Source organism: Varroa destructor, unplaced genomic scaffold (genome assembly GCF_002443255.2).
Source record: "Varroa destructor unplaced genomic scaffold, Vdes_3.0 BEIS01000001.1, whole genome shotgun sequence".
Classification (NCBI taxonomy): Eukaryota; Metazoa; Arthropoda; class Arachnida; order Mesostigmata; family Varroidae; genus Varroa; species Varroa destructor.
The window spans coordinates 47,429,666-47,457,304 of NW_019211454.1; the positions used below are offsets into that span (position 1 = coordinate 47,429,666).

The following is a 27,639-nucleotide window of genomic DNA, read 5'->3' on the forward strand; positions in this document are numbered from 1 at the left end:
CACTAAACTGGTCCCCGAGAAGCAATAGGAACTGGAATCACTGTTTCTGCCAGTAACAGGACGGTGTCGGGCGAGACCTTCATTTCTCTCCGGTGAGCCTATTGTCCATCGTTCTATTAAACGACCACTGCGGGTCGCCTGTTACAATCGTTCCATTTTTGTGACCGTTGCTACTGTAGTTGACGCCGATTCAATTCTCGACAGTCCTCAAGTTGGTAACCCCCGCCGCTGCTCATGGGGTCCTCAGAGTATGCTTCTGCTACGGCAGCTGCTCATGGTACTAGCGGTGGTTTCTGTACAATTGTTTGCTGGAAAATGCCGAAAAAATAGTCCAAACTTACACAGCCGTCTCATACTGAGGAGAAACTGACTATCCGGCTGCTAGCTAAATAGCGGAACTGAGCAATATTTGTTTTTGCGCCCTAATGGTTGCAGGAGCACAAGGTCAGTATCAGTAGTACAATGGAGCAATGACGACACTGTCAGAGCCTTAGTTTTGATTACGGCCGGACATATTTGTTTGTCCGTAGTTCTCCATAGCAGAACGTATCGGTTGAAACGTTACCTGTGTAACTCGGTGTGTCCCTGAAGCTTTAAGCGTTCAGATTATTGAACTTAGTACAAATAGAGTGAAGGAGCTGTCTGCCCGTAGACAGTTCGAAATGCGTCGTTGGTTCCTCTAGATCTGTATTTATTGATAGACATACAGATTGGTACAGCTGTGATGCGACATCTAGAATTAACATGAGGGGTCTCACTGTACATGGGGAAACGCATTATATAAATAAACATATATAACATAAACAGCAAGAGATCGTGCAACGGTACCAATAAATTGCACAAGTGTGCTATGACAAGTCATTGCGTAAAATGCTTTGTTTTTTTTTTTTAAATAAAGTGCGTTAGTGAAGTCATTGAACTATTAGTCTAAGCAGATGTTACCTTTTTGTTTTTTGAATGTCCGGAGAACTTCTTCATCTTGCCACTAGATATACCTTCTAAAACAATTTAGCATCACAGATTATGTCCTATTGTGAACAAACGTTGCGTCTCACTAGATTTAACGCGGGTAGGTTCTTGATAACAGCACAAACTAAGAGCATGCTAGATAGAATGTTTAGACAATATATTTAATGCCAACCTTTCGAGTGTGTGCCGTTTCGAAATGCATTTACTGAAAGTAAATTTACTTGACTTCTCCGCGGCCTTGTACACTCTTGGACCTATTGGACCTACCTAACATGTACTTGCCAATGTAGGCAGGGATCTTCAGTTTAGTTTTTCGTTAGAAACAATACAAACAAAAGTTATACGGCCCAACACATTACAAACGGACGTTTTCGTTACCTTTTTTTCGTGCCACCGCATTCTGTTCTCGTTATTGAAATATTATGATTACAGCACGGTTTAAAGGACTGTTGCAGTATGAAATAGCCCGTAGACGTAACCTGCATAAAATCAGGGAATTAGAAAACAATCTCAATTTGTGTGTCCATGTTGCAACAACGGAATCTAATTATGCGCCAGTTCAAATCATCTTCACTGACAAGTTGTTGTAAGTTCGCTTGGTTACCTTAACTTAGGTCTTGATTTTTGTTTGCCGTATCTGCAGATACGGTAATTTTTTTTTATCATCATAGTCCCTTTAGTGAACATATGACGGAGGTCCATGCTTCGCTAAATTGCCAAGTTTACTATACCCGGGAGTCAAGCCCAATTGAAAAATAATCTGATGAAACTCACAGCGAGTGCATCCCATCACTTGAAGTCCATATAGGTTGCAAATGGTATATTCTTTCAGGTGCAATTCTTAAATAACATGCAAGTAAGTACAATCGTATAGACTTTTCTTACTAAAATACGTCATTATTTATTTTCCCATACATTCACAAAGTTTATTTTGGTCCTATATATAGACAGTAGGTAGTATAGGTGAGATTCAGTGTGCCTTAAGACGCATTTTGAAAGACTGTCGGGTTGAGATGGCCCCCTGCCCGCACTTGGGAAATGTGGGCCGTACGCATTACCACTAAACTTCGTTCTTTCTTGTTGAAAGTTCGATAGTAAGTTTTTGCGATAGTATTACTAGCGATTCTGTGTATTGCATTACTTTTATGGTGGAATATAGTCAATCTCGAGCATTTCCACAATGTAATATTAAAACCACAGGCATTTTGTACACATTCACACAAGCGGCCCTTTCGAATCTTCGTTTGGACCGAAATAAACGTCTCTTGCTTTCGTCCTGTCAACCGAAAATTCAAACGGCGTCATTCATCTCCAAAGTGAGAAGGGTTGATCGTTCGGTAACCAACTAAGAGCTATTCAGTATGCACCTCTTGTCCATCTATTCTTATTCACCAGCAGACATCTTTCACTCCATTCAATATACCACATATTCCATTGGTTCTGCTGTAGCAATTCTGCTATTGACTCCGATGATCCCCTGCCATCGTGTGTATTTGTACTAATTTGCTCTTTCGGTCTTTCTTACTCGGTCTCTATGCAATGTTTTTTTTTTTCTTTTTGTTTTTTATTTGATACAGGGTATACTTTATAATTGCCGCAAACCGTTCTCGATCATTCTCGCGCTCAATTAGTGTCATTTCAGTTTACGGGTGGCGGCTGTTTAAACGGTGCTAGTATTTGAATCATTTTCTTTGTTGAGCAAGCGCGAACCGTCGGTCGTGGAGAACTCCTTGGAAAGTTCTTGCAAGAAGATACGATAGTGAACTGGATGCATATTCTTCGATAGCATATAGACGAGGAACCAGTCGGTGGCGCATAGACGACGCATTACAGTATCGATGGTTCGGCGGTCGGTGATCCTAGCACGATTTTTTAAAAGCGTGTGACGCAGTCGGGGCATCATTATCGTGCCGAGTCGGTACCCAACGGCGACGCCGCTTCCGAGGGCTAACAACACCCACCAAAACCAGAGGAAGATATAGATCTTCTCGTTAATGATGTTCTGCGCAAGAATGCAGAGCGCATCATATTTTTGCACGTCACCCGAAGTACCGAACATATGGAACGCGCACTTCGTCAGTCGAGGGAACACACGAGACATCGGATCATTTCGAATTTCGGGGTTCATTTCGTCGTACTTCAGGACATCGGTGCCAAACGTAGTAAACATATTGCCGAGGAAGTTGTCCGTGATGAGAATCTGTGCGACGACGTTAACGAAATTGAGAAACTCGCAGAATACGTAAGCGTAGAAATAGCATGCATGCAATCCCAAATGTGTGCTAATGTATTTTGCTACAACGCCTGCTTTACTACAAACTTCCGCGCGGTCTTTGACAGGACAGTCAAGATCTTGGGTAAGACGCCGGACCAGTCCACCTTCGTAGAGCTTCCAGATCCAGTGAGGCGCATAGAAGGTTACTGCCTGAAGGAACAGTACGAAGCAGACCCACTGGTAGTACAAGAAATATTTTCTAGGTTGTCCTGGTGTAAATTTATCGATTCCGCTGTATGGTACTCCTTTAGGTCCAATTGATTTGTTATACGCTTCAGGAAGATTGAACGTGCCGTGTAGCCAGCAGAAGGTCTTGAGTACATTGTTAGGAATCGAGTCGTGTTGTACACAGTTGATTGGGTCACCAAAGTATTGTGTTGAGGTGACTAGTATACTGAAAAACACTAGCAGTAACGTGGTCGCATTATAATGAAGACGGAAGATCTGGTTGTCAATAACAATGCGATGGATTTTCACCGCACGGCCCAAAGGGCCGGCCAACATGTAAAACATGGCTAGCTAATTAGGGGGCGGCTATGCGCTTCTTACGCTTTAGTTTTAAATTACTGCAGCCACAGCCCCTCCGTCGCACAGTCTGGTGACCAATGAGAGAGGGGTATTTTTTTTTCTTTCTAACAAACAATGGACAGTGCAGCAAGGGGGACACGTGCGATTTCTCCCACTATCGTCTCCTGTTTTCGACAAACTGTTTTTTGAAACACTCTACTGACTCACAAACACTGTACAAATTCCCATACAACGAGACCAATCACGAGTGTGCTTTGCTCTTCTGTCGTTTATTTTCTACGTCCGAGAGCTACCTCTCTTACTCCAACATGTTCCATATGGGCTACCTGCAACTTTGGCAATGTTCAGGCACCCGGCAACGCCGCGATGTCACATATGATCAGTCGGTTGACTGGTTGGTTGCTTATTTCCGTTGTTGGTTCGTGCACGACTCATCGGTCTCCCCTTGAGCGCTTATCGAGCGTTGTTTATTCGTTCGACAGAATCAGCAGCACCGTCTTTCAGGGCCGTTCACTACCGCCAGATCTGAGCGGGCCCGACACGGCCATGTTGAACGAGGGCCGTGGAGAGGGACGTGTTCAAATCATCGCGTCGGCGGCTAACTTCGCCGCCGGCGACCGTGGCGCCACCCGACGGTAGAGAACTTATACTTTGTTAAAAAACCGAACGAACTAACGAAAGCAGACCTACTAGCGCCGCCGTTGCTGCCGCCGCTACCGCTGACGTCGACGCTACGTTCTGCTTCCGATTGCCGAACCGCGACCGTGCAGCGACAGCACTAAGGGGAACAAGAGAATTACTGGAGAGGGACCAAGTACACGTATCGACGCGTACCCGAATAGATGTAGGTAGACTGCGCGAACGACAACGATGTATCGTGGAATTTTTGCAAACATTAATTGTCTTGGTTAATTAGTAGTTTGTTTGCTTGGCCGATGGCAACTGATCGGCTTGGGCTTCCCTGTTTGAATAAACCATCACACGGAACAGGTGATTACTACGTATCAAACGCCTTTTGTTGCAAGCGAAGGACGACAGCGAGGACCAGGGGAGGAGGGGGGGGGGGGGCGGGTCAAACGGGGAAGAGCGGTGTAACCTTCTAAGAAGCGAGAATGTGCTTTGAACGTAACATTCACTTCGAATAGATGTGTACGGATTCTGAAGACCTAGCGTGTCTAGCCGCTGCATAGGGTAGAGTTCATTCGCTGAGATATAAATGTGCATTAAAAACGGGTTGCTACAATCTCTTACCATTATTAGTGCGTAGTATTACTGCTGCTATTATTCAGGTTCTGCATGAATGTACCGGTTAACTTGGTAGAGAATAAACGAGAGCGAAATGAGTATGGCCAAAAGAAGCAACCTCACCACACGTCAACATCAAAGTCAATCTAAGGCAGGTATCATCTGTTTTGTTTATTTGTATACGGAGTCACCGAATACGTAGCATCTGTTAAGTGTCATTTGGCAGAACTCGGCAGCTGTGGAGCCACCGCAGAAAAGGCGTTCTTTCGCCCTACGTTGCCTGAACAGCAAAATTTATAAAGTAGACTTCGAAATAGAGCATCGAAATTGTTCACCTAGCCACGAAAGTCACCAATGGTAAAAGGGCAGTGGGAAGCCGTACAATCAACAACTTAGTCAACAACTAGTTCGTGTTTTCCCTTCCACATTCTAGTGTATGATGGACGTTTTTTGGATGTTTCATTCCTTTGTATTTAGAGTTCCGTTGCCACTTTGCACTCCGCCTCTTGTACGCATCTTCTTTTTCCGTGATCATCAATCTGATGATAAGTGACGTTCCATATTCTATCCGCCTTCTATAAAATCTTGCACGAAATTACTAAATATGGTAAACTGAATCATTTGCATGGTGAAGATGATGATTCTTCGCGCCCGCCTCTAAGGTGTAGTCCTCTCCAACTGAATTTCATGTTTTTACCCATGATTTAAGCGATTCGTCCGAAGACTGCTTCTCGCACTGGCCATGCCGCTCATATTCAACGATTCGTTGACATCAGGCGACGTATGCATGCATGTTCAGGGCGTTTTATGAAAGCAGCAACTTCACGCCAATGATCGAGCTTTGGCTTAGCCTCGATTTTGCGACATGTTTTGATAGCCTGAGGACTTCACGGCTTGTACGCAAAACGGGATTGCCGTGAAGTGATCTTTACACCGTCCACGGCTCATATAGCATCATATGGATATCTACGGCGGTTCTTAGCGTGTCTCACAATACGGATCAGATGGCGACCAGCCAGTTTCTGCTCTGTTGAAATCGCTTGGCTTAGCTGTGTCATGTTGAGGCTGATGATGACGCGTGGGCCGTAAGCTAAAGCGGGCCGGGGCCGGTAAACGACAGATGGCCAGCACTCCACTGGTGTAGAAACAGCACAGATGACAAGTTTAGAAACTTGGCGCCATAGCTGACTTTACACATGCCAATATACGTATGTCGACATTATTTAGATGATTATTCCGCATAACAGCTATCACAATGACTATGCAAAGTTATCGCTATCTTTTCTATATTTGCTACTGAAGCTACTGCCATTCGGCAAAATCTCCGCAAGCGTGTTGTTGACTCCGTGAAGTAGTTGTCACCGGCACTGACGAACGAACGCTAACGGGCCCAGCATCAGCTCAATCGCCATAAGCTCGCCAAGTAAACTGCATAAGATAACGGCATATGCAAACAAACGTATAACAGTACACACTGTGATCTTGCGTATCCAACAATTGTTGATGCTACACGCAAGGGACGAGCGGCAGTGAAATTTACTGGCTGGCGCTGGCATAATATGAGTCGAATCATCTTCTCAGCCGATGGAGACAGCTGCAATGACAATTACATCCGCTAAACGTGGATAGCCTGTTAAACCGGCCCCCTGGTAGGTCATCACTAGAACGGCAGGGGAGGCACTCAACCAGCTAAGCCAAGGTAGTGTGTCTTCTAAAAGCTGATGGTAATTGTTCGCGCTGTTTTGGTAACTGAAGTCACTTCAGTGGGTTTGACAATCACCAGACGTAATGGCAGTGATAGAACGCTGCTAACATCGTTTCGCTATATCCCTCAACAAGACTTTTGTTGGCTACCTGCACATGGCCAAGACTAACGGCAAGAGTGTGAAATTACATGTATGATACCTACACAGTAAACTGCTGCAAAATTTCTCCTCCATTTCACGGATACCCACTTGGCGCGTTCCCTCGGTACTGATCGAGTCCGGTCCCTATGTCTGGGTAAGTGATTCAGTCGAGGAAATTACGCTATAATTTACATTACGGTACTGGCAGATCTTATATATAGTTGTATGTATCCATGCCCTGAAGAACTACCACAGTCAATAACCTACTCAAGTAGCCGAACGTCAAAATACTGTACCAGGATGCAGTCAGCTCGTTAACCTAATAGTATTAACTTATAGGTCTTATAGGATATCTAGGCACAATCGTACCACCTAAACAGAGCCTGATCATACCTGAATATAATGCGCACTGCATTAACAGGTATGAACCGAGATGTTTAGCAGTTCAGATGTTAGCAAACATCCGTCAGTATACTTTTATTTTTATTCTATCACAATTGATATGTTGCATCGAAAGCCTACTATGTATAGGTTATACAGCTGCAGGTGAATGAAAGCCTTGATTTTTACAAACGTTCGCACACATCAGATTTTTGCTCATTCATGGTCACGTTACTCCATTATAAGTTACTATTGAAAGAAAAACCTGACCTCAAGTAAATAATACAGGGTGTGCTGAAAAAAAAAGTTTGGAACTGTCAAAAGAAATATTTCGTGTACGTTTTGCGTTCTGTGAACAGGCAAACTACAAAAGTAACGAATATACAAAGGTATACGTATACGGGCGTGTAAATATCGAAAAGTTCTGGGATAAGACTTCAAAGAATTCTGAGAAGAGAGGTCCTCAAGAAATGCATATTACTTTTTTCGAAAAATATCTCTATAGATTTTTAGTGTAAATTTTTTTTTATCTAATCACATATTTCAAACATCGCGTACAACACTCACATTATACTACAACGTAACAATATGTTACTTTCACTAAAAAATTATAGAGAGAGCTTTGAAAAAAAAAAAAAAAGTGCGTCAAAACTGGCTCCCAGCGATTTTTTACCTCGACAGAATTCTAATTCGCCTTAATTTCACTAGTACGCAACACATAGTGCTATTGTCGGTAGAACAGATGTTTCCATAGAATGAATCTAGAATTTTTGTAAACACGAGTAATATTAACAGATTTTTCACAGGCGTGAAAAAAAACGTAGGCTGCAAGCGGAGGGCCTCAATGGCCCGCATATATCATAGTTGAGCGCATTACTAGTTGTTGTCAAAATTGTACCGCACTGCGAGATCTACATGGCAGTGCTCTATACATCCTAGAGCCCTATTGCTAGCAGTATTAGACACGGCATTTTCTTAATCACATTTTGCACAAAAGCAAACTGATCTAAAAATAGAAATATGAAACAGCGAACCACCGCCACCGTGAAGAGATGGCGAAGGCACACCGATATATGAAAATCTGAACCTAAAAGCTGCAAAAACCTAACTAGGTAATCATATCCCGTTAAGGGTATCATTCGAACCGCTTGACCACTTACGTTATTTGTGAGTTCGCTAAAGTGTTGTATGGAACAAATGCGTCTCTATATATTTTGCCGCAATTTTCCAAATTGAAATATTGTACGATATTCGCAAAAAACCTTGGACAGCGTATCGCTGGTTAGGAGATATGCAGGCACCCGATTTTTGTTAAGTTTCGTATTGAGATATTTTCTCGTTTAGTTAATTAATGGAAGCACGAGTGATCGAAAATTCGTTGACAGCCTATATCGCACCTAGGGGAAATGTCACTACAGTGTGCATTAGCTTTGGCGGGGAAATTATTTATTAATCTTGGCTTTGAATGAGCTCTTGTTGTTGGTAGAGAAGTGTATTTGCCCAGCTAATTTTGCCCAATCTACTAATCTAAACCGAAGACAGTAAGCCAAAGATGAAGAACTCTTCGAAGAAAGGTGGTATCTTTACAGCATTCGTAACGTTAGTATGGAACCAATGTTAAATCCGATCAATCAGGACTTGCTACTTCGAAACGACGGTATTTCGGCTTTCACTACTCACAGATATCGTCGGCGATGATCAGACTTACGGATGTGATTAGAAGAACGTCACCTAACAACGTCAAAATTATGAACATTCGATATATGGAACGGACGTTGGTAATAGGTTTCTTCTACTTTCCGAGCTATTACACTGACCTGCAAGCTCTTCGCCTGCCGATGAAGTCGAATCTTAGTTTGTTGCCATCAGTACTCAGGCATGACACTAATTACCTATAGGATTGCGCGAATCCGCAGAGAGAGCCTTCCTAACTTAAACTTGACATGCATAATATAGTGTGTACATTTATCAAGCTTCAATAATCAATTTTCAAATTTACCCCAAGAGATAATTACCCGATCTTGTACATACGCACACACCACGGTAAATCGATAAGATGGATAACGTGCAGCGCTTGCGCATTACCGATGCGTGCATGCGATGCAATATTAAACGCTTCAATTGGATAATGGTAGATATGTAGATACATAACCATAACATTATAGGTCCTTTCTATGAGCAGATTAATCCAGTCATTTAAATAATCTTAATATATTTATCTGGGCTCGTTATGGGACGTATGTTTCTCCTATCGTACACGAAATGGTTGAAGGCAGTATACTCTATCAGAAATATTTTACGCGCAACACGTGCTTCGAGTTTATCTCTCAATGATGATTGTTTAGATGAAGACAAAGAAAAAAGGGAAAACCACTCCCGAATTTCTCTAGAAAGTTACAAGGCTCTTATACATTTTTGTAGGTCAAACTTTTCCAAAACGAACGCTAACCTAATATTTTACCGTGAAGTCGACGGTTACCCGTCAGTGAGGAAAAAGCCCTTAGAGGACTGCATCAATTATCAGTTAGTAGAATACAGGATACAATGCAAGGTGACTTGAACGTGGTTCACTGCCTCGATAAACCTAAACGTAAAGTGACCGAATGTCATGATCGATAAAGCCGCGTTTCAAATATGATTGTTCTTAGATTTTTCTGAGTTCACTTCTTGAGCGCATCGGTATAGAGTCTACTAATAGATTGCTTCGTAGGTCGTAGATCTTCGAGGTGCTGCTTCAGAGCCTGGCATATATTGAACAACATTGCACACTGATCACACAGGAGATCACTAGGCCATTTTTCGATTAGTAGTTTTTAAGCTGAAAGGATTTCAGATCCTTCTGTGATTACAAATTGAGATTTACTTTGTCAAAAAAAAAAACGTTTAAATGTAGTTATTCTTATTAAATTATATATATATATATATATAATAATTTAATAAGAATAACTACATTTAAACAGTTAGAAGAAAACCTACATTCGAAGTAGCTATTATCACTTTTGTCTTTGAAAACGTTATAAATCACATATTGAAAACTTAACAAAAACGAGTGATTTATGGCTAATTTCGTGGTTACAGACATACTCTGTGTAAGCCTCTGGTGCCATACATACTAAGCGTCATAGTAACCTACCCTGTGTGAAGCAATGTCTAATTGAAGCGCATATATTTAATTAGTCCTCTTAGAATACTCGCTATTATTGATAAAAAAAAAATATTTGATTGTTTTCTTAAAAGAGAACGTTGCAGTACATCTCATAGCAACAGGATTGTGCTTTATTTGAAACACTCAGAACTTTACATTCTATATAAATATTGTCACAGAGTTTGGTGAACAGCCCTAGCTTGATAGATAATTATACTTCTAGCTAATACAATGGACCTGTTCTTCAGGGGATAATCATCCTCTCATCCTCATTTTGCTATGATTTACAGTTATATAGCACTGTTATGAAGTTGATGCAGGTTTACAAGAGCTGGATTATAGGTGGCCGATACCTGTTTTCTGTTAACAAGTCGCAAATGGAATTAGCGGGCACGAGCGGCGAAGAAATTAGCCCATTCATATGCAGTAGAGTATCTGCAACTCTGCCACCTGGTTACAAAACGATTATGGGTCAATTTGTTTGCCTAACACGCGAAACGTATTCTTATCAGCTAAGTTCTGCGGTGAACTCCGTCCAAGGATTACAGTATGAGCAGTCGAGGCTTATTGACACCATGAGGCTAGCAATAGTAAGGCTTAATTTCGAAATGCATGCAGACAGGCTAATAAGATCGATAGATTAGTTTGACAATAGCTAGATCACTCTAAACGCTATCCAGATCTAGCCAGTAGCTCCACACGCCGTGCTTCATAGCTGTCCGGCTTTCTTTTTTGGCTCTTTTTCTAGTTCCCTCGAAAGTGTGGTGACGACGTGTTTAAATTGGTGGGCCTTTATGTTTTCTTGGAGCAGCGAAAGCATGAACCAATCGCCACAGCTGCCGTTACGTCTGACGCTATCCAGTTCAGTTTTGTTGATCATGCTAGCGAGCGTCTTGATCTGAACGTAGCGGTATTTTTTCGAAGTGAGCATAATGATTCGGTAAAATGCATTAATGATGCTGATAACTAAGACTGCCATGAACCAGAACCATAAGGCAACGAATATCTTCTCATTGACGATGTTCAAGGAAAGTAGGCAGATTGCGTCATGGATCTGTACTTCGCCAGAGGTCCCGAAGCGCCTCACGCGGCATTTCGACATTTTGGGGAAGACACGAGCCATTGGGTCGACCCTGTGCTCTGGGTCGTGGGTTAAATAGACAACGGCACTTGGTCCATAAGTCCAAAATTGGTATCCTAGAAATCGATCCAACAAATAGATCTGGAGTATAACGTTGGCAAGAGCGGCCATTTCGCAAATAAAGAAACGGTAGGCATATTTTTCATTTTCAAAGCGATGGCCCATAAAATATTTGTTGATAGACCGAGTCTTCTTGCCCCATTCCTCTTCGGACAGAATGGGAATCTTCAAATTGTCGTGCTCGGTAAGCTCTTTCACGAGGGCCTTCATTCGGCCCTGTTCCCAGCATCGCCACAACCAGCGGGGAAAATAGAACGCGGCCGATTGAAATAGCAGAAAAACGCTGACCCATTGGTAATACGAATGCTCCAGTACTGGTTCATCCTCCGAAATCTTGCGTTGGTCAACTCCAGGCGCAGCGACGTCATCGCCGAGAGTTCCATTGAGTGATCGTGGCAACGTAATTGTTCCTTCAACCCAACAGTAATTATTCATGATCTTCGACTGAATAATGTCGTTAGACACACAGAAGATGGGTTCACCAAAAAACTGCGTCGCAGTAACGAGAATACTACAGATGAGCAATAGCGTTGCTGTGAGCTTATAGTGCAGACGGAAAACTCCATGATCTGTCTGAACCTTTGAATAAGATAGCAGATTCTTGACTGCATCGGTCCAGAGCAATTTATCCATGATGAGGCTGTCACTTAACAGAACCTGGCGATTCTTGTCACAATAAAAGAGGAAAACGCTTTTCAAGTCGCCACGATGCCGTACACACTAGGTGAGTTGCCGTACTCGCACCAGTCTGGCCGAGAGGACGTCGAGATCCTCAAGTAGGTAGTAAATCCATAGCGATTATCAGTCAATAGGCACGGCCACTCTAAGGCACAAACTGTCGATACTAGTGCCGTCTGGTGGTGGGAGTGCAAGCAGCGTCTGTGGGTAAGAAAATGTCAAACACCGTGCCAGTACAAGTTCTGTAGGGAGTATTGCTTCAAGAGTATCCTGAAAGCAATCTAGCTAGCGCGTCATAGAAAATAGGACAACAATGACAAGAGCCTGTTTTATCGATAACAACGACCAGGGGTGGGGCCAGTGAAACTGTGACTTATTGTGTCAGAAGGTTTTATTTATGCACGAACAGTTTTTATATGAAATACGTGAGCCGGTGCATCTATTTGAAAAAAAGTCAGTGATACCGACTGTGTGTATCCGGATATTGAAACTATTGAAGCTGTTTCGCTGTATGTAATGTATCTACATTTTTAAAATTAGTTCGCTCATTATCAAAGTATCATGATTGTTGGATTTAGCTAACGTAATATGTGACGTATCTTGCTGTTATCGAAAACCTAAATGATTATAAAAAATCTTCAAGCTTTTGCCTACATCGTAGGTGAAGAGGAAATGTATTCATTTTAATGTGAAGTCTTAAGATAAACTTACATGCAGTTCGGTGGCAATGCAATATGAGAGGTATGAGCATTATTTTTTTAGGCGAGTTTTTTGTTCAGCGTCAGAATGTTAACGTATAATACGCGATCGTCAAGATATTTATTTATCTAACCTTAACTGATTTTTTCTTGTTAAAATGCTAGTTAGCCAAACAAGTGTAGCTTTGTAAATGCAGTAGTCATTCCATATACTTTCTATAATGGTACATTTAACACGGCCGTGAAAGCTGTTCGCCTGCGCTACTGAGGTATGTCAACAGCTTGAAAAAGTGCCACAATTCTCAACACGGCATTATCTGTGTCATGCAACTGATTGTTTGCTAGCAGTGTTCTTTGTTTTTTTTTTCTTGGACGTTCTTGAAGTTCTCAACTTCTACTGAAGGCATAATAAGCACTCCAAAGATGTTTAGCTCACTACAGTTGTGTCGCAAGTATTAGATGTAGTAAATGAACGTACTAAAATAACTAACATAGTAAATATAACGAGTTGCATGAGAGACCTGTGATAATGTGCTCGATCAGTCAAACTGAGATTTCTAAGGGGAAAAACCTTGCTACTGGCACGCTTCAAAAATTGTACAGGCAATACGAAAAAAAAAAAAAAAAACTAATCACGCTTACAAACACCGAACCAAAGCCATTGCTTAATGTTGTTCCCTAACAGTAACAAAAGCATAAGAACGATGCAGTACCAGATAGCCAACCTGTGACCGAACGCCAAAACAATTCATTTTGTCAACATCTTCAATAATTCTTCTTAATCCAGTTGACCTGGCAGCGACTTGTGACAAACTAGCACGAGTCTATGAAGCAGTAATATACGATCACTTAAACAGTGCATGTTTGAGTTCAGTCCTGTTAAGGAAAAACGAATAGGGCCTTACACCCTTCGCAGCAAATACGCGCAGAGTAAAGTCTTTATTAAAACTGATAAAACTATCATTATTACAATATTAATAGTAAGCATTAGAAAAGAAATTAAAACGTTAGGCATTTCTCAGTGTTCGCCAGCTTCATAATATTGTGTCACTTTATATTTTTGACATTGGTGATATGACTTAGCGTATATTAGTCGAGCTTATTTGTTAGAAACGTTGTTAAACGAGGGTCTTAGTCGATGGAACGCACGCTTCGGGTACCTTTTTTCCAGTGTAGATATGACGACATTGTCCTGAAGGAGAGTGCAGCTCAGAACTGACGTCAAATTGACGCTTGTTGTCTCTGCCAATGTGAACGAAAAGATGCGGTCGAACGATATGTTGTCATCGTATTATTGTACGTAAGTTTATATAATTTTGGTCTCCCAATTTTCGGTTGCTGTCTCCTTGCTATATTCGGTTTCCTGTTGTTACTTTGTTGGGGAAGGAATGTAATATACGCTATGTTTTATCTCGATGCACACGGTTTGTAAATAATAATCTGTTGATAAATATTTTCCGTTGACTTTTAGATCACCCCCTGTGCTTGAGTCTGTATCAGCAGAACGGATATTTAAAAAAAACCGCCAGTTAAGTTCTTTACATAGACTGGGCAAACTGGCTTATTGCTCGCTAAAGACAAAACTGATATGTGGGTTAGGTACTACCAGATTGGCTGTTTACATCTACAGAGGACACTTTTTTTGCATACATACTTTCATATGTAATCCATCATGTCTATGTCTGCTAGTATCATTTAAAGACCATTAAACATTTAGTACCATTAAAACATCCGGTCTGACGAAAAACTGTATCCCCATCAAAATTTGGCTTGACAGCTATCTATATAACATTTGATTTTGTCAGATGCAAATAGAATAGTTTGGCGAAGCCTACTTTATGAGCACTACCTAGTTTCCTCATTTGTTTTTGTAGCAATTTAGGGTAAGGAACGATTCTTTTTTCTAACGACGATTCAACTTACTTGGAAGTTGAAGATTTACCATCAGACGATGTTTCCCGGAGATATTGTCTCTTAGCAACTTGACATTGGGCTGGGCTGACTCAGCTTTACGATTGATTGCATGATCAGACGCAACCAGATCCTGCGGATGCGGTTGGACTATATCGGGTGTGGAGACTCGCCTTGAGATATCCATGACACCATCGGTAATTATCGAAAAAATTGTCTTTTCCGAGTTCACCCGAACATGGCCAGATTTGAGACGGCATACCACTTCAATTACGGAGTCTCGCGAACTTACTAGGCCGGCGCGCTCCTTCAAGCTGACTCGGTTCACATAAAGTGAGTTACTTGCCTAAGGAAAACATTACAAGTTGGTTTGTCATTGTAATGATCGCAACCAGATGTCAGTTACGTATTCGTTGTGCATTATATCTTTGATAGCTGGGCGTATATTCTGAATATATATATATATACTGAGCGCATACACGCGGTTGTTATTAGATTAAACGAGCGTATACGCTCTTGACAAGCTCTTTGCTTCCATTTTACCGAGTATTAGTTTTCTACTACCAGCCCGGAGCGGACGCATATGCACTATGGTCACCTATTGATGAGTTTGGTAATCTCTTTATGTTTCACGTCATCGTAAATTAGCACCACTTAATTTTATAGCTAAGGTTGGTTTCAGACATGGAACATCGGGTGCAATAGATGTCAATCATACCGAAAAAGACTTCATCATCACGATGAATCGTAGGATACTTGTATCACTAACCCTGTAGATATACGTTGGGTTCAAAAAGAGGACACGTTCTTGCAAGAGGTGACACCATTTAACATTAATAGCTATCACAATAGGCAATATTGCATCAGGCGCGGTGAAGGCCGATTTTTAGACGCCTATGTATATACGTAGATGTCTAACGCGCCTAGCGTAATAGTAATAATAATGTCTACAAAAGTTAAACGTAACCGCGCTATAAGATCTATAATCTCTTAGGTCTAATAGCCAACTATAAAACCTTGCCAGAGCGTGAGAGAAAAGGTAACAATATTTACCGAAACGTGAGCCGATATTAACAACTTAAATAACTTTTAGAAATCCCGACGTTTCAGTTAGACATTGATCCATAGATCTGCCGTTTTCGTCTCGCAACTTGTCTACCCCAACGGCAATGCTGAAAGTCAATATAATAAAAAAAGCACCTATCTAGCATGTTGTTTTAAAATGAGCAGTAGGAACCTTAAAAAAAATGTTCAGGTATCTCTTGTTTTATCACATGCGTGTTCACCTTGTGTGTGTTGCACGCCTCATAAGGGATATACATAATAGTAGGTCCTTTTCCTGTACCTCGAACGGCACACGCGGGATCTTCACTACCTTCAATCCACATGAGGCCTTTGAATGGAACACCTCCCGGGCCCCCCGAAAGCTCCACTCGCATTCCCGTTGAATCGCACGATAGATGTACTGTAAGCGAGCAAAAAATCGAATATGGCCAAAGTTGACTTGATTGCTTCTATATACTGGCAACAGACAATAGCGATGCCATCAGTAGATATTTATCTTACGGCTAGTACGGCGAAAGCTGGCCAATGGAACGTAGACCAACAGGCCTTTCAGATACTTAAATTAATTTCTGATACATCGTTTCTAGTAATCAGCACGCCGCACCAGTGACTATCTAGTTTATATTCTTTGTATGATAAAACAGTCCCTAATCACATCCAGTTGAAACGCATTTAAGACTTAGACAGGTTAAATTTATAATCAGAACCACACAACCATAATTCCTCTTGACGAAAGTCTTCAAGTGAAGATCGCTTCTGATTACGAGCTACTGTAGGCACAATAATGCTTTCCTCAAACACGTTTCTATGTGTGAGCCATACCCATTCGCTTAGCCTCGCTCTGCACTCTATTAATAATCTCGAACAGATTAGCTAACTGCTGCTGGAAATAATTCTACCGGGAAAAACTGGATTGTGAGTATATTACCTTTATCTTTCCACATATCTGCCCCAACCGGGCATAGTAATGCTATCAGCACTAATATGTTGTCAACCGCCACAGCCATGCCTGTGTCTATATCGTTTTCCCGTGGATTCCGCACTTGAAAGACGCTTCAGGTTTGTCTCTAATATTACGTACTTGAATTCACACTATACAACTCACGTTTCACATAGAATTCCACACCGCGGAGCCACTTGCACAAACACCTGTTCATTTATCTTGTTCAGATAAATGCCGCACCCGTTACGATCCTCTCACGGACGTATCGGACATTGCAATACGCTTCACTGCGTCTACGCAATGGGATTCACTTTTTACAATATCACTCAACGCGTTGGGTGCTCGGGCCCGCACGGACGATTGTAAGAGTTCGCCCATAGATAGCGCATAGCGCTGCTGCCGGCATTGTGGCCACCGGTCCCCCATATCTTGGCCGCTTGCATCGACGGTCCTTGCATGCAGACGGCTCCGGCCTCATGCTCAGTCGCTCCGTACTGCTCAGTAGCGAAGCACGATTTGTCACGAACGTGATATGCATGGCAGCTGCTAGAGATTTTTAGAAAACCGGATAACTGGCTAATCGGAAAGCGTGTTATGAAATAAAAAGTGTTTCAAGTATTGTCAGATACGTGGTTGAAGCAGCTGGCGTCGAGTTCAATCAATCAATGTCTGATTCTAAATGTTCGGTGTAGATTTTTTGTTGAAGATGCATGTCTGCGCATGCGGCCGAGAAACGCAGTTGTTCGCGCTTCCGCGTACTATGATGTGTCCGCTAGCGTCGGTTTCTTATTAAACGAAAAATCGTCTTGGAAAACTTCTCACATCTTGCTCTTTCATGGCAAAAATCGCTCTGATTGCCGTTCTTGTCGAGCGCTCGTGAGTCACCAGCGATCGACAAACACCTGTTGAGGGAAGCTGATGTGTTAACGGAACAACACAAACTCGCAGCGATGATGCACAGGCGGCAGAATAAAGGAGACGCATAGGCCTGCGTCTGTGTGCGTGCGAAAAATGCCAAAGATCCAAAAGGAGCTTGATGGATTAAAGACGGATAACAATGGCAACAACATGGTACAAACCTCTTCCCGGCTATCTAGGCTTCTGTCTGTCCGAATGCCTGCGTGCTGGCTCGTAGAGATGCTCACCAACGGGTAGGATACACCTCGCAGGAAAGAAGGCCGGGCCGACCAGTCGAATTGTCGATTTCTGTCCTAGACGTCACTTCAGATAGCTCTCCGCCGAGTGTTAATCATTCCACGGCAGTCAATCATTCACTCGATTTGTCTGTGAGAGAGGTGCTGTATCAATGAGTGACTAAATGAGCCGGATGAAAAATATAGGCACTGTTTGCATTATCGCCTTTGCTTGCAAGATTCGTCATAATTTTCTTTTTGTTTTTTTACAAACCAGCAACGCTTCCTTAATGTCTACTCGGTATTACTGCGGTATCACTAGTGCCGCCGCATTCATGCCACTACCGTTGAAATCTTATCAGCGCTTAGCACGTTCCGAACGGTTGCACTTAAGAACCCGCGTCACCGTTACGCAGACGTTTGCGTACGGTCTACGCAGCAGCAGAGGTCCTGGCTATGCTATTCCATCTTGACTCCGACTCGGCTAGCAGCTGCCGTTGGGAGCGGGGCAATGGCCGCCGAGACCGTGGGTGGGACAAGCAGCTTGCCACCAACCCCGATCATGAGTTTTTGGGTCGTAACAATAACAATAGGAGCAGCAGCGACAGCAGTAGACAAACGCTAAAAGAATCTGCAAATGGAAAAATTTGGGACACCAACGCTAGACAACATCATCATGTACAATAATATTAGAGGTAGGAATGCATATCGGTTCTGTCTGTACTGTAGTAGACACTTCGGAAGGCCGTCGAATCATTGCAAGCGAGAGATGCATGATTCCGTTGAAGTTGCCCGTAATGATGGGCCATACGACTCTTTGGTAGAATTCGTTTTGCGCAGAAGGCACTGCCTCAATAGAAAGATGAGTATAGAAGACAACGCGTAGGACTACAACAAATAAGGTTTATTTTGTTCTGTGATAGCTAACAAGAAAATCTTGTACCTAATATACTTGGATACGTTTGCTTAAATGACTAGCGATATAAAAAAAATCAGGCGGCAAGTAGAAGTGACCCACTCAAAACTTCAACAACGATCCATCTGGGAACTATCCAACTCACACATTACAGCTATAACATTTTTTTTTTTCAATTTTTAGTTCTATTGCACATCGTTGCCCAAGAAACGTAGTACAGAACTTACTTTTAAATCAATACGTATGTATGCATATGTAAATGGTCATTCTTTGTAAATATTTAAAATCTGTGCAGCCGTTTATTGAGCGATCATAATTATCTTACACGGGCGTCCTACGACCATCAGAGGATTACTTATCCAGGCATCACTGGAAGGATTTTAAGTCCTGTGTGATTTCATGTTGCGCTAATTGAGAATGGAACAAAAATAACGCGCAATATAATAACAAGCAGCTTGGCTAGCAGAAGTAATCTAAAATAAGACGATTCTCTCTAAGAGGACAACTAAAACAGGATGGTTTTACATGAAACATTTGGTCACGAAACCTAGTCTAAGATGCTGAATTTGAGCACAACTATCTAGGTTCATTACCTTTCTCTAAGAAAACGAGTGGGCTAATTGAATCTTAGCTTATGTTATAGTTTCATCCTGAATATATATATTTGTTTAGTGGAAATTTCGATAAAGAAAAAAATAGCATCGTGATTAAGCTGAATACCGCTCCCAAAATTGTGTGTGAAATTCGAGGCCTGTTATGTATATAAATACAAAACGTGCGTTCCTTTCAGGCCACCGTACGTACCTGAAATGAGGGTAAGTAGCACTTTCAACGCTACACATATTGAACAATTGTACGTAGATGAAACATCAAAATACTTGTACGGTTCTGGCTTGAAAATTCTACCCAATTGTACCTCTTAACTTTCTAGGTTTCATTCGTCAACTTAAATATTCAATGCATTGTAGAGCTGAATAAAAAAAGCACGAAACTAGGAAGTTATACAAATTCCTCTTCGGCAATAGATAAATCCAGCCAGTGTTGAAACTTGGTTAGAGATGACAACGCACCGATTGAATTTTGAGCTTCTTAAAGCTCAGCAAACTCCATATGTGAAGGTGTAAAGCGATAGTTCTGTATGGGGTAATGTTGCGTCAGAACCTGGAAACATCGAAGCCATCGGAGTCCACTTAGTTTCCCTGTGCATTGCAAGCGCCACAGTGTGGAGCAGAGCGTTAAAAAAAGGTCCCACGTGACCCATCCGGACATCCGTGGGCTTTAATCGTTCTGAGTTTATAAAGATTGATATGTAAAAAAGTTTTTGTAAACCAATTTAGGAGTTCCGAATCATTCTCTGCGCAGATTTGGTAGATTCGGGCTGTGCTTCGTCAATCACGTGGACAGCCTAAAAAATCGGTAGATAAGAATACAATGATCTCGGTATTGGGTAAAAATAGAGGTCATTCTGCACTCTTTCCTTTGAAGTACTCTGTTCGACAATCTGTACCCGGCATACTTACTATCCGAAGCCTCTTTTTCGTGCCTCTAGTTTCTCGTTTCCCTGACATTAATAAAAACGTTCGTGCAGACAATCATAAAGACTGGAGCAATATTTGCAAAAAAGCTCCCTTTAGATATCGTGTTGATTTCAGAGAAACTTTCATACACCATACGTTAAAGAGTAAGGGGATTTCAAACCAGCTTCTATGCGTATAGGGGGAATCCATTTTTATGGAGATAGATTATACGACTCAAATAAATTTCTATAGACATATTTCTAGTAAGCAAATTCTACTTATAAAATAGGTCGATTTCTCTTACGTAGATTTGTTTTAATTAAGAACCTAACTGATCGTATCATAAGCTCAAATAGCGCAACACCCTTTTTACAAACGTGTTTGATCGGATAAGATCTGAGCGCAAGTTCAGCATTGAGGTTCATAGATCTTTTTTAAATAGTACACTAATAAATAGGACTATTATGTTAACCAATAGTAATTTTGTAGTTTCACGGCGTGAAGAAGGCACATCGAAAACAGTTGACATCCGACTGTGTTTCTTCTAGTGAATGTCTACACAGCGATGCCGTTGTGTACGTTTGGGCGATAATCCTTTCGTTGACTTCCGTCGCAAGTGAAAATCCTTTTCGCCCTTGGCGAGCCCCAGACCGAGCTTAATATCGAAAGTCTGCTTCGAAAATATTAATATCAATTATAAACAAGGACTCCATACATTAACTGGCTAACCCTGCCTCGGTTGAATTCAGTAAGAAAAAAAGAATAAATATATACCCTTGGCTTGAATAGCTGAGCTTTTATACGAGGAAACAGTTCGAAGCCCTACCAGTGATTATATGGTTCTACATCAGTGAATGATAAGGACAAGCCTGACGGCTGCAGAGCGTCTGTCTCAGAATCAACTACTGAATAATATTCTGTGAATTTTTTGTCCAATTCAATTGCTATAAAAGCTACTGCTAGCACAATATAAGCTGTACCCACACGCAAAATCTTAATTGTAATTATTATTAGTATTATATTAAGTTATTATAGGATCGAATATTTTATTTGTATATATAATGTATTCGCAGCATACGAAGGCCTTACATTTTTTATTAAATCTTTGTTGCTTATGGTAATGTCCACTTAGTCGCGCCAGACTCGTAGACAATGCAGTTCTTCCATTGATGGTATTCTATAAAATACTGCAGATCGATCAACCACAGCTGGCTAGCTAGACTACTTTTCGACAAAGAAATGTTCATTAAACCAATAACAGCTTAGGTTCACATAGGGTCAGAAGGACAGCTTATAGGTCTTAATTTTACAGCACCTAAATATATAATTGCGTTCAGGCCAATGCTTAGGAAATTCTACAGCAACATTGTATCGCTGTTCCTCAAACTGATAAATAAACATAAGAACAGAGCTAATTTCCTATTGATGAAAGTACTGTCCTAGTGAGGCGTGAGTTTCGTTTTGAAGGCCGTGCACAAACCATGAGTGAAGCCCTTAGCGTTGTCTCGACTCTCAGAATTCTCATTTAATGTAGGTACTCCGCTGTGGAAAACCTATTTTGAAAGCATTGTTAAGTGGACCCCTGACTGGGTGATTCCCTTTTCAGGAAAACTTCGCAGACCCTAATAGAAAATAAATCAGTCGCAAGCGTATTTCGACTTAGCGTTGGCTAGAGCGACAAGAAATACAGGGTGACATAAAAGCCAAAGTAACTTCTTGGGCAAACTTGAGGTGAAACTCGAACAAGATTTTATCATAACGAAGCTCATATGCCCAGATCCTCATCCATAAGATTTTTACTAACGTGCTTCTCTATAAGCATAAATGTTATATTTCTCGAAAAATAGGTTTCTAATTTGTGGAACAACGCCGGGGCAAGTGTTTAGACGCATATACCCGTTAAAGGCTGGTGAAGAAAAACTAATTGTTTGTATTTGTACGAATTTTGGTTGGAAAGTTTACGATTGAAACTATTAACCAAGGTACAGTTAGATCTCATACTAAGAATTACCTCCTTGTATTCTGAAGGTCTAAGTAATAGATCACTTGGAGCAAATGAACTGTAAAAGAACTAAAATCAGGAATTAAAACCGCAAGTTCCTCACAGCTCCTAGATGTTATCGTTTGTTACTTTTAAGATTCATGTTACTGTCTCGTTAATTTTATAAACGTTATCGTCGTATTTTCTCATTTGAAAATCGAATAAAGATATCTTACAAATGCGTGTGATGATGATCGTAATAATAATAAGAATAATAACAGTATTATTAATAATAATAGTATTATTAACAATACGGCGAAGTGACAAAAATCATTTTCGTTTAGGTGATCTGATTCCCTGGTTGTGCTCAGGCCTACAAGTCAATAGCGCGAGTAGAGAGAGGGATATCGTATTGTTTACGGTCGCGATCGACGGGCAACGGAATTATTTCGAATCTCAGAGAAGCAGAAAGCGAGATATCGTTGTAATGTGCTGAAGAAAGCGCCTTTTGGACACGTTATTATCACATTACTGCTAGTTAGGTAATGGCACATACGTTGTGCTCATCTTAGCAAAATAAAGACATTGAATTTAAATAGACCGCCAATGTAAGCTGAAGCTTAATCTTCTAGTATTAAACACCTCAGGGAGCCTTTTCGCTGATAGGGGACAGGCTCCGATGTCTTGACACCATTAACAGGATTACAGCAATGGCAATAACGCCCACGACACTGAACCACCTTGTAGAGTCCATTTGCCTCGCACTGTGGAACACTGGAACGCAACAATCGAGGAACCCTTTCGTCAAGCACTTGCTGCCGCTCGACGAGGCATTTACAATATTCAAGTTTACGCGACAGACTTCCCTTCACCAGCTTACCGTCTGGAAGACGACAATGACAAAAGCCAGTATTTTGATTGCATTGCAGGTCCTTCCACGTTCCATCAGGCTCACACTCTGGTACGAACACATCTTTGTGGTCCATTCGCAAAAGGCTTTTGGCATACTCGCGATCCTGTAGGCACAAGGTTGACCCGATGGCACCGCTAATCAGCGCACAGACACCGACTGCCAATTTCACTACGAGTCGGACGGAATAGGTTTGGTTCATTCAGCCGCTGTGATTTTGCGTACAGCTGCCAAGAGAATCTTTTTCAGTTGATTCTTAATCTCCCCTAAGCCATCTCAGGTGTTTCTACTCCATGTTCATCTGCGTTATCGTTCGACTGTAATAAGTCTTTCGGAACGAATTTGGCGCTCTAACGAGTATTTCTGGAACTAACGTTGTGGCGGTTTTCCATTGAGCTGTAACATTCGTAGAAATTCAACGTTAGTTATTCTGTTTTTTTATATATTCAAACGTGTATTTGGTAGTAGTGATAGTAGTCAGAGTTTTAGCAGTAAATGCCAACAGAAAAGCCGACAGGCGACAACTTTACAAATTTATCAGATGACAAAAGGTCTGCATAACTCGTTTTTGTCTGCGAGTCTGCATATTGCCCCCCAATTATGTCTCGATCTTTGTCTTTAAAACATTGCTTTTCATATGTCTTTGCCTGCGGAAAGCTGAACGGTACTGATTTTTCATTGTGGCTCTTCAAAGGACTGATCGGGCGAGTTCCGCAGATCATCGTCTTTACAAGGAGCGTGAATGTACTGTACTTAGATATATTACAACTGTGACCGCCGCCATAGCTTTAGCGATCCTTCGACGGATACGATTTGAGAAGTTCAAACCGGTACAACTTGTAGGATAACTTCGGCTGCTTAGTCGTAGCGGTAACAGGCTTTCCAAATAGCAAAAGAGTTTATTTTATAGTTGTTCTCGTTATCTTTAAAATGTTATATTTAGGGGAGGCTAAAACGAAATCTGAAGGCGAGCGTCGAAAAGCATTTGTCGACGAAGTGAGCCAAATTATACCTGAACATCTGTTTTTGAGCCATCTAGCTGGAACCTCAAGCACTGCCTTGGCAAAGGAAGGCGTACTAGCACGCTTTCTAGTTAGAAAGTTGTCTAAGTCTTGTCTGCCTTGCTTAGAAAGTAATTGCAACGTTAAAGAATGCTATTTTTCCAAAGTTCTATGATACGCTCAACAAGAGCCTTCTGTAATCACCGTCAAAGGTTGCCGGCATGATTCTTAGAAACACCTTTACAATCAAGCCTGAATTTGCCAGTTCTTTTTTTTTATCATCAGCACTAGCGAGCTTCGCAGCTTCGTAGCCAGATGTCTTAAATAAATAAAGCATAATAAATAAAAAAAAAAATAAAACAATTGATTCGTTCTCTTAGCTACTTCTGTTCCAGGTCTTTCTCATCACTAAGCCTCCGCCAGCGGCAGTACCGATGAAGCTTTTCCTAACTAATTGTGCAAGGAACCTGCATTATTGGCCATCGCACGAGTGTAAAAATCGCTTGCACGAGGTTCTGGGCAGTCCCTTTACCGCGCATTCGTTATAAGCCGAGGTGGAAAACTCTACAACCTGCAAATGGATCGCGTATGAAAAATGCAGGATCAATGAATGAAATACCGTTTCCTATGAAAAGTATTAACGTGCTGAGAAATTTAAGACAGCGCCTTTGATCTTCAAATTAATATTAACTATATTTGCTCTTACGAGTTATTTCCGAAGGAGTAAACAGGTGGTCCTGCCAGATACTCTGAACTCCTGACAAGCAGAGTCAAGTATAGCTTCAACCGTCATATTCTCCTGATTACGGCCCGTGTAATTTCAGTTCCTTTTGTGCCTCAAAGATGCAATACAGACACTTAATGCATACCAAAATATGCTTGCTCTGCCTTGTATAGTTTAAAAGCCACACAAGTCTGTGAACCCGGTCAATAGGTCTGTACAATACAATACCCACCTCTATTTTTTTAGTTTAGATCGCATGATGTTATTTACTTCTTAGTATCAGCTGTTCATCGATCATCATAAACAGCATTCAAGAAGAACCTTAAATATAAGTTGACAACTTTCAAGGCGAAACAAAGCTGAAAAGATAACATAGAATGAGTGTAATATTACCGCTAGACATGTTATAGCACGTTGACGTTGTTACTGTTGTCATGCAGAATTGTCGAGTAAATCCACTGCTCTCTCCGCTTCATTCAGCAGTTAGGCGATTCGAGCTGGGTTACCTTGGATCGGATCGCAAAGGTGACTGGCAATACGTCTCGTGGCATCGAACCGTATCGTAGAGTCCGTTCTCTTCGCAATGGGCCATGCGGGCGCTTCTTTCGAGTCGATCGGGTACTTGCAGTGCACGAGCGTGCAGCTAGGCTCGATAGTTTTGGTACTTCTAGGAAGGCGGCAATAACAAGCGCCGTTGGCTCCATGGCATAAAAGAGCTCCCCAAGATCAATAGTCCTCAGAAGCAGAAACCTGTTCTGCGGTACGTAGGCCAAGGCCTTCTTTGGTACAGGTGACCATGGCATAGGCAGCCGACAAGAACTGGACGTTTCATTTTGATTATGCAAGCTTCCCTGTCGAACTACTTTCAAATAGTCAATCTTGCTTTTTGTATAATTCAAGATATGAACGACCTACCCTAAAATAGTAGCCATCAACTTGCGGCTCTGCCTAGCCTCTAGGTTAGGTAAATTTTCTAGTGCAATAGACAGATCATAGCGAAACTCATACCGATGTCAAAACCGTTCTGAATGCGCGTTTCCGCTGCAAATTCACTCTTCCCTATCGCGGATTAAGGATTTAAGGAAATTTTAATCTAGGATCTGTAACTTGAAGAAGAGTCTTTGAGCTATAGATCTTAAATAGATGGATGTGAGGTGGACCCACGAACCCAAATGATATTCAGGCTATGCAAGTGAACGGACCTGCTACAAGAGTCGCGAATTCGCGATACCGCAGAAACGGGGTAACCAATAGCTTCTTCGACTACTCCCAAATGGGTAGAATTAGTTGATCATCTCATCAATATACGTGTCACAGGTACGTGCAAATTTCTCCAGTTACTTTTCTAGGACGCGTTGGGCTTCATTTTGTCGTGCCAGGTAAAACTTACTGGCTAACTCCGTCAAACTACAGTCGCATTCCTATTTCCGTTGTTCTTTGGCTAAAAAAAAAAAACAAAAACTATGAAATCGTTAGCAGATAAAGCGCAATAAGTCGACTGTATATATAGCTTAATCAAACGCGTAAAATCCATAAAAATACTTGAGTCGCTACGTGTGATTGCATACAATATTTACATCACTCTTCTTGAAAAACGGAGGGAACATTTTTAACATTTGAATTTAACAGTCAAGCAACAACACGAACATGAAAGAAAGTTACAAGCTTTTACTGAACTTCGATCTAAATAATGTTAGGTTGTGACAAGTCTGGCGAACTTCGAAATCGAGCAATTTTTCCCAACAGACAAAATTTAGACCGTCGTTTAGGAACTTGTCGGTAAAAACCGGTTGAATTTACTGCATCTCGAAAATCAACGCCCAATGACCACAGTACCGCTAAAATGCGTCAAAGATTAGTAAGGATATCGTTCATGGAGGCCTTGAACAAAAGCGTAGCACGTGAATGCTGCGAACCTTTCAAGAACAGAGATTGGTGTGATAAAAACTAGCGAAGAAATAGCTAAATGTCGGGACGCGGAACGCTTCGCCGCAATCAAGAAGGCTTCTCATAAAAGAGTTTAGAATCTGAGGGCTCAGTGAGCCAAAACTTGGTTATCGACGAAGCATAATGATTCAGTCTCTATCGTCAGTCGGAGAGCGATCGAGCAACAGCATAGGATAACAGGTGGAGCGTGGAAGGTGCCCCGAACCACCGAGGTCCGCACCTAAGGTAATGATGGTACCTGCAATGGATATCAGAGGCGTCTGCTACTATAAGATAATCGTTGAAAATGAAGCAGTGAATGTAACCCGCTACCTCGAATTTTTCCAGAAGCTCATGGATCGTTAACACACAATCCTGTCACTTGATGGCAATGCCAGATTTCATCGCCATGCTTTCATTACTTCTTGGATTGAGCAAAAGAATATACAACATTGGCTTTAACAAACTCATTCATCGAATCCGAGTTCACGCAATCATGGAGTTTTATACGCTTTAAAAAGGTAACTGGTGAGTATACGCTCCCATTCATTCTACTATAAATATACTTCAAGAGGCCATAGATAAGGAGCTTACACTTTGGCTGCCGAAGCGCTCGGACGAGTACGTGAAAAAATAAAGAGTATT

General features: G+C 41.6%; 5 protein-coding genes across 5 annotated transcripts in view; 1 reads left to right on the forward strand and 4 right to left on the reverse strand.

The window, feature by feature from the left end:
* Positions 1 to 24,708, forward strand: part of LOC147758730 (uncharacterized) — a 39,911-nt gene extending 15,203 nt beyond the window's left edge. The window contains exons 2-3 of the mRNA XM_086977668.1: positions 14,139 to 15,211; positions 22,778 to 24,708. The gene's annotated coding sequence lies outside the window, so the exon portion shown is untranslated. The remainder of the gene's footprint in view (positions 1 to 14,138; positions 15,212 to 22,777) is intronic.
* On the reverse strand, positions 1,841 to 4,341 carry LOC111242984 (innexin inx2-like). Its single transcript, XM_022787977.2, has one exon. It carries the CDS (start codon positions 3,755 to 3,757, stop codon positions 2,630 to 2,632), a length of 1,128 nt encoding a protein of 375 aa, XP_022643712.1. The 5' UTR covers positions 3,758 to 4,341; the 3' UTR covers positions 1,841 to 2,629.
* On the reverse strand, positions 10,495 to 12,369 carry LOC111242985 (innexin inx2-like). The gene has a single exon (XM_022787978.2). The coding sequence runs from the start codon at positions 12,222 to 12,224 to the stop codon at positions 11,100 to 11,102; it is 1,125 nt and encodes a 374-aa protein (XP_022643713.1). The 5' UTR covers positions 12,225 to 12,369; the 3' UTR covers positions 10,495 to 11,099.
* On the reverse strand, positions 12,511 to 18,851 carry LOC111242986 (uncharacterized). The gene is made up of 5 exons (XM_086977666.1): positions 16,872 to 18,851; positions 16,165 to 16,343; positions 14,891 to 15,224; positions 14,128 to 14,209; positions 12,511 to 13,875 (listed from the first exon to the last, which is right to left on the reverse strand). The coding sequence occupies exons 1-5, from the start codon at positions 16,948 to 16,950 to the stop codon at positions 13,869 to 13,871; spliced, it is 681 nt and encodes a 226-aa protein (XP_086833792.1). The 5' UTR covers positions 16,951 to 18,851; the 3' UTR covers positions 12,511 to 13,868.
* Positions 18,909 to 26,250, reverse strand: LOC147758731 (U20-hexatoxin-Hi1a-like). Its single transcript, XM_086977667.1, has 2 exons — positions 25,462 to 26,250; positions 18,909 to 23,739 (listed from the first exon to the last, which is right to left on the reverse strand). The coding sequence occupies exon 2, from the start codon at positions 23,543 to 23,545 to the stop codon at positions 23,054 to 23,056; it is 492 nt and encodes a 163-aa protein (XP_086833793.1). The 5' UTR covers positions 23,546 to 23,739; positions 25,462 to 26,250; the 3' UTR covers positions 18,909 to 23,053.
* Between the last annotated feature and the right edge of the window lie 1,389 nt (positions 26,251 to 27,639).

Excerpts from the sequence above, each read along its gene's own strand:
- LOC111242986 (XM_086977666.1), bottom strand. The coding sequence starts at position 16,950 with ATGGCTGTGGCGGTTGACAACATATTAGTGCTGATAGCATTACTATGC. Across the intron at positions 15,225-16,164 it reads AGGCGTGCAACACACACAAG|GCAAGTAACTCACTTTATGT; the intron begins GTGAACACGCAT and ends TGTTTTCCTTAG. Across the intron at positions 14,210-14,890 it reads GGTAAATCTTCAACTTCCAA|AGACAACAAGCGTCAATTTG; the intron begins GTAAGTTGAATC and ends TCACATTGGCAG.
- LOC147758731 (XM_086977667.1), bottom strand. The coding sequence starts at position 23,545 with ATGAACCAAACCTATTCCGTCCGACTCGTAGTGAAATTGGCAGTCGGT.
- LOC111242984 (XM_022787977.2), bottom strand. The coding sequence starts at position 3,757 with ATGTTTTACATGTTGGCCGGCCCTTTGGGCCGTGCGGTGAAAATCCAT.
- LOC111242985 (XM_022787978.2), bottom strand. The coding sequence starts at position 12,224 with ATGGATAAATTGCTCTGGACCGATGCAGTCAAGAATCTGCTATCTTAT.